Source organism: Rattus rattus, chromosome 12 (assembly GCF_011064425.1).
Source record: "Rattus rattus isolate New Zealand chromosome 12, Rrattus_CSIRO_v1, whole genome shotgun sequence".
Classification (NCBI taxonomy): domain Eukaryota; kingdom Metazoa; phylum Chordata; class Mammalia; order Rodentia; family Muridae; genus Rattus; species Rattus rattus.
In genome coordinates this window covers 48,747,327-48,753,557 of record NC_046165.1, presented here as the reverse complement: position 1 = coordinate 48,753,557, position 6,231 = coordinate 48,747,327, and the positions used below count along the sequence as shown (strand labels likewise).

The 6,231-nt window shown below is 44.4% G+C and overlaps 1 protein-coding gene across 1 annotated transcript in view; it reads left to right on the top strand.

Moving 5' to 3' along the window:
- The first annotated feature begins 5,811 nt into the window (after window positions 1-5,811).
- The window catches only part of Erich6b (glutamate rich 6B), a 38,358-nt gene continuing 37,938 nt past the window's right edge, over window positions 5,812-6,231 (top strand). The window contains exon 1 of the mRNA XM_032917370.1: window positions 5,812-6,169. Within this exon, the coding sequence (XP_032773261.1) occupies window positions 5,812-6,169 (358 nt within the window). The remainder of the gene's footprint in view (window positions 6,170-6,231) is intronic.

Genomic DNA, 6,231 nt, shown 5'->3' with positions numbered 1-6,231 from the left:
TTCTGCAGAATAAGGCCTACTCAGGAGCCCTGCTCTGGACCTTTCTAGAGTGTTCTACATTCACAGAACATCTGATATATCTGAATTCCACAGCTCAGCTGACCACATGGGTTTCAGACAAGAGGAGTTAGCCTTAGATGCACGGTTAATCTATAACAGCATGGAAGAGGAAAGAGCCTAGGGTCCTGTGTGGCAAAAGCAGGAGAGGGCATCTGTTCAAAATCACATATTTGGATCAGAGTCCAGCCAGGATGTGTGACTTCTCCTTCCAACCCTGCCTGTCACCTGTGACACAGTGGCCAGGATGTCTGCTGGTACTTGCTTCAAATTTGACATATTAGCAGGCAGGTGGTTGTGGACATGGCACCCCCCCCCAAGTACCATCCCACCACAGTGTAACAGTGAGCTCTCTGGGACTGACTGTGCCACCTGCTGCAACATAGCCAACAATGCTGCTTTGTGGCCGATGCCATGAGATGTTAGAAAAAGGTTAATTAGAAGGTTCTCTGGGGACTCTTGAAAATTAGTCTAGTAAACTTGTAACTAAAGGTGTGCCTTTATGTGAACAGGCTTCCTTTTAGCAAGTAGGGACTCTGTGTACAATATTTATTTATTTCAATAATTACCAGGAAAGCTCTAGCTATCTGAAGGAATCCCTGTTGTGTGACTTTTCCTGGGGAGGCACAAACATCCACTCATTCCAGATAAGGAATTGAAACCAGATCACAAAAACGACTCCACTCACATCTAGAAGAGAGAACCAATGGATGTAGTGGGGTCACCCACAGAAACACAGGTGAGGGCTTATTTGCTGAAGCACGGGTAACTCAAAGGCAGTTCCATCACCAAAAAGACCATCCAGTGTGGGTGACAACTCACAAAAGCTCCACCTTTCAGACAGCTCCTCCAAAGAGTCTTCTTCAGATATTTTTCACTGCTTGTATAGCCTTGGAGAGGATCTTCCCTAGTCTTGTTCATGGAGAGATCCCTAAGGGCCTTTAACCTACAAACACCATAGTCAGAACACAGAGGCCTCTGACATCATTCCACCGTAAAACTAACTGTTCTTCTCAGTCTGATATTCACCCAGACATCTGCAGAGGGAGTATTCTGTTCTGTTTGTTTGCTTGTCTTAGCTACTTAGGTCTTCATTTATTTCCACCAAGAATGTTCGCTTTAGGAAAAAAATGAGATCTAAAATTAAACCTTACAGAGGGGAGATCCATCATCCGTTCATTTACTATGCAGTGTTCAAGTTCTTGTGCCAAAGCACTGACGCTGACAGAGTGTCACACAGTTTACTTCATATATGCACACAACCAGGAAGTAAGTTAAGCAAAGCACATAGCAGCACATGACTAATATCCTCTTTGTTCATTCATTCATTCATTCATTCATTCACTGTTCGTTCAACAGATTTTGCTGAGTTCCTATTACGTGCACAAAATTGAGCTGTCCGTGTGTATATGTGAAGGTGTGGTATACCAACATCCTCTAAGACAAGACATCCCATCTTGAAAAGAAGCTCTTTGCAGGAAGTAAAGGTGAACACTCCACACTGTGGAAAAGCTTCTTGAACTTTGGTAAGTAAACAACTCAATAGATTCAGGAAGTTCCTGAAACTAATCAGATTCACTAGACCAAGCATGTATTAGCAGTAAGGACCACTGATGAGAGACATTCTCAGAACAGCCAGAACAGCCTGGGAAAGGCAGAGAGCAGCTGAGCTGTCTAGGAAGGTGATTTCAAACCTATGGAGCTGCCTGACAGGCATGAAGTGAGCTCCAGCTTTTGGTAGGCTTTGGTGATGTAGCTGTCATTGAGGCATGTCTGCTCCTGTAGGTAACCTTTCACTCATAGTCCTATAAGGAACCTCAATAAAACTCGCTGGTTCACAAAGCTGAATTTTGGTGGTATCCATGCTTTAATCTATCATTGGTTCACTATTTGGGGTGAGCAAATAGTAACATTTGTTTTCATTTCTCCAGGAATAGTGTGACACAGCCTGGAGTAGCTCATATGCACATATGCAAAGGCCAGAATAGGCTGTTGGGTGTGTAGGATCCATTTCTCTCAAGGACCAGAACCCTAAAGCCAATAGGTGAGCAGACAGTTGGGAATCAGACATCCTCATCTATCTTCCATTTCCTCAGTGTGAGCAGAGATGTGAGGACAGGAGGCTGTGAGTGGGCACATGGCAGGATTTGGGTCATGCTCAACCCTCTTGCTTACTGAATAAATGCAAGCAGCAATGAGGACAGAGACTGGAAGAGCAGTCTCTTCAAAGAATCCACCTCCATTCAGCATCTATTACGTGTGGGAAAGGTGGACTCCTGCTTCCAAAAGAAGCCAGAACACTCAGCACCCTGTCCGTTCTAAAACTGTAAATATTTGCTCCAACTTTTAGGAAACCACTATCGAAACTGAATAAAAACTGCTAGCTGGTTGGATGAATGCTGACATCTTGCGAAAGTTGGTTTAGCTACCAACAAACTACAACCACCCATTATGAAGTTGCTGGTCCTACTGTAGCTACAGGCACTAACCCTCAGTCTGTCAGTCTGTCAGAGCCACAGTCTGTCAGTCTGTCAGAGCCACAGGTTGCCTCAGACACCAAGTATCAGGCTGCTGTTTTGATTCAGATCTGCTGTGGGCTCTTATTGTACATTTCTAAGATAACTAGAGTGAGGTGTTGAGAATAATTTCCTGGGTTGGGGATTTAGCTCAGTGCTTGAGCGCTTGCCTAGGAAGTGCAAGGCCCTGGGTTCGGTCCCCAGCCCCAAAAAAAAAAAAAAGAAAAAAAAAAGAGAATAATTTCCTTCCTGGCCTGTGAAATAAGAATGCAGCTGGCTGGATCCCTTTTCCCTTCCTTCCTTCCTTCCTTCCTTTCTTTCTTTCTTTCTTTCTTTCTTTCTTTCTTTCTTTCTTTCTTTCTGTCTCTCTTTCTCCCTTCCTTCCTTCCTTTCTTTCTTTGTTCCTTTCTTTTTCTTTCTTTCTTTCTTTCTTTCTTCCTGTCTCTCTCTCTTCCTTCCTTCCTTCCTTCCTTCCTTTCTTCCTTTCTTTCTTCCTTTCATTTTCCCCCAAATGGTTAGGCAAGTAGGGGAGTGGAAAGAAAAGACTTTAAGAACCCTGAGTGGTGGCATGTTGTTGATAAAAGCAATCTGGTCAGTCCAGGAGCCCAGCTGATTTTGATTTCTTAAGCAGCTAGAAAGAAATCTGAAAGACAAGCATTTCATGAGCCTATGTTCGTGAGCTCTTAACCCATCAGGCTGGATAGTCCCACCGTCAAAAACACAAACCCAAAACCAAGTTGGCACGGAAGCAGTAAACATGGATTTTTATGTAGAAAAATCACAGTAAGAGTAAGGGACCTCAGGGTGGACCTGGGCTCAGTTCAACATACAGTAAATGATGGTGGAAACCCACTGCCGTGGAGCAGGCAGAACAGGGAGTCTAACATCAGGATGGCATACAGATGGGTGGAAAGTTAAACACTAGGTGTGAGAGGATTATTTTGAAATTGATTTGGCATGGTTCTTGCTGAAGATTAGATGTGACCTGGAAAGATGGAGGTCGAGGACTCCAACTTGATATTAGTGATGACGGGATCTCAAGAGTGGAGACCCTTGCAGAGCTCTTGTGTAAATGAATTATTGATTCCAGCTATAGCCTAAATAAAAGACACAGAATTCTGGTGTTTTACTTACAAGCTGTAAGCCTAGATTGGGTGAGCTATTCTAACTTACATCCCAGTCATATGTTGCTTGTTACTTGCTGTTTGAGTCTCACCAGGGTTATTTCTGCTCCATCACTCTGTCCTCAGGGGTCATTTCACTCCCTCCAGCTCTCTCCTCCTCCTCTCTCTCCTGGTGGTCCCTACTAGCAACCCCCAGCCTGGTAACTGAAGCCCCGCCACTTCTATTCTCCCCAGTAATTGGCTGTAGCCACTTTTATTAAACCAATGGCTTTAAATTGGGAAGCAAGGTTTACATAGCATTACTTTGTGTGCCCTGTGAGGATCCAGATCTTGGGGGCCAGTATTTAGCATTTGAATACACAGTGGCACCAGACCACCTCTTAACATTCTTGCTACAGTTAAATTTTAGAAGAGCAGGCATGGATGAACCTAAAGAAAGTCCTGGAACCTAAGTAAAGTTTGGTCAAATAAGGACTCTTATTTCTAATTGCTCTCACCATCCACGGGTATGGCTGGAGGCATAAGGAGCGAGAGTGGAACCTTCTGTTTTCTTCCTCCAAACTCGGTCACATCCCCCTCTTTGTTCTCTTCCAAACTCGTAGCTCACTAATTGTTGTGACTATATACATATGTTTTCATATAAATTCATATTTATTCCCAAATACATAAGTACAACCTGCTTACTCTGTTTAATGTTCCTTTCGTGTAGTTTCAGGGCTGACCATTTGGAATTGAATTACTAGCTGGCTCACATAAAATTCTTTTTGTTTATTTGTTTGCTTGACTTTTCGAGACAGGTTCTCTCTACATAACACTAGCTGTCCTAGAACTCACCCTGTAGACCATGGTGGCCTCAGACTCACAGAGATCCACATGCTTCTGCCTCCCAAGAGCTAGGATTAAAGGCATGAACCACCATGCCCAGCCACAAAACTCTTAATGAGTTTCAAAGCCTCCCTTTACTTTTACAGCCATTGTCATCTCTCTGTCATCTCTCTGTAGTACTAGTTGCCCCTGTCTACCCTATATATATATATATATAGTTACTCCTACTACCACCAGGTATTAAGCCACCCATGAGACCTTCTGTATTAGTTTCTTTTCCTGTTGCTGTAAGAAAAAAATTACCTTAACCAAAAGCAACCTACAGAAACTAGGAGCCCAAAGTCCATCCTTCCTTCCGTAAGCTGCTTTTATTAGGATATTATTTATTAGGATATTTATTAGGATATTATTTTCCATCAGAGCAGGGGAAGCCACAGCTACAGGAGCTTGAAGCTGCAGGCCACATGCATCCAAAGGTAGGAAGCCGAGGGAGGGAAATCCTTCCCATGCAGTCCACAATTCAAGCCTACTTAAAGAGGTTCGCACCATTGGAAAGATGGGCATTGAAAGCCAGCTAACACAGCAAACAGTCACTCAGTAAAAGTACAGAGGGCCGAGGCAAAAACAGGCTCAATGTCACAGGCTTCCTGCGGGGAAGTCACAGTGCTCACAGTTCCACAGCAACCAGGACAAAAGCATAAGGAACTGTCCCACAAGCTAGCAGGAGCCAGTGCTTTGCACAGCTGTCACTCCTGAGAATATGCCTCAGGACCTTAACCACAGGGGCCCTAACTTACTGGAGACCCCAGTCCCTGCCTCTGTTCCATCCTTGTCACTGTGGAGACATCGGCTTGCCCAGTTCCTTTTCCCTTCCAGATTTCAAGCTCCTAAAACATAATCTATTGTGTTTGTTGTGGCAGTAAGTATTTCGCAACAAAGAACTACGAAGGTTCTCCAAGTGATCATGTCAGCAATCCCTGGCCATGCCTTCTCTTTCCAGCCTGCTCACTTCATGTTGTACTATGTGTAGACTCCACCAGCCTGGGGGGGGGGGGCTTTGGTCCTTCTATTTGGGGCACAGGCAGGCCCTCATGTTACATGTCAGGACTGATATGTACACACAAAGGGCTTCCAGAGACTATTAAAGGAAACGAGTGAACAAGACCAGTTTCCATCCTACTTGGTGGGCTTGTACTTACTAATGGTGTTTTATTCCTTTCTCGACTGCCAGGATAATAAATTAACATTACGAGCTACTGAAAGGACTCATCTGCACAGGCTTCTCTGTCATGTCTGGTAATTTGCCACCAGGACCCTCACGTCTTGACCCTCCTGAGGCTTCCCAGGACTCCATCCTGACTCCTTCCTTAGTAGAGGATGGCAAATCACAAGATGGGAGTTCACAGGATGATTCTCTGTCTGAGGATGAGTCTACGGGGTCTATGGATGACTTAGAGCTTCTAGACCTTGAGGATGAGGAATTTCTGGAGGAGGAGGAGGAGTACCTGGAAGAGGAGTACCTGAAGGAGGATGAGTTTTTGGATAAGGAAACATTATTGCAAAGGGAAAAGTATCTGCTTCAAGCAGCACATGTGGAAGACACTGCACATCTAAAAGACAAAAAGCTTCAGAAGCATCTGGAAAAGGGTGAGTATCTGCAGGGAAGGATGTCTTCAGAAGCATCTGGAAAAGGGTGAGTATCTGCAGGG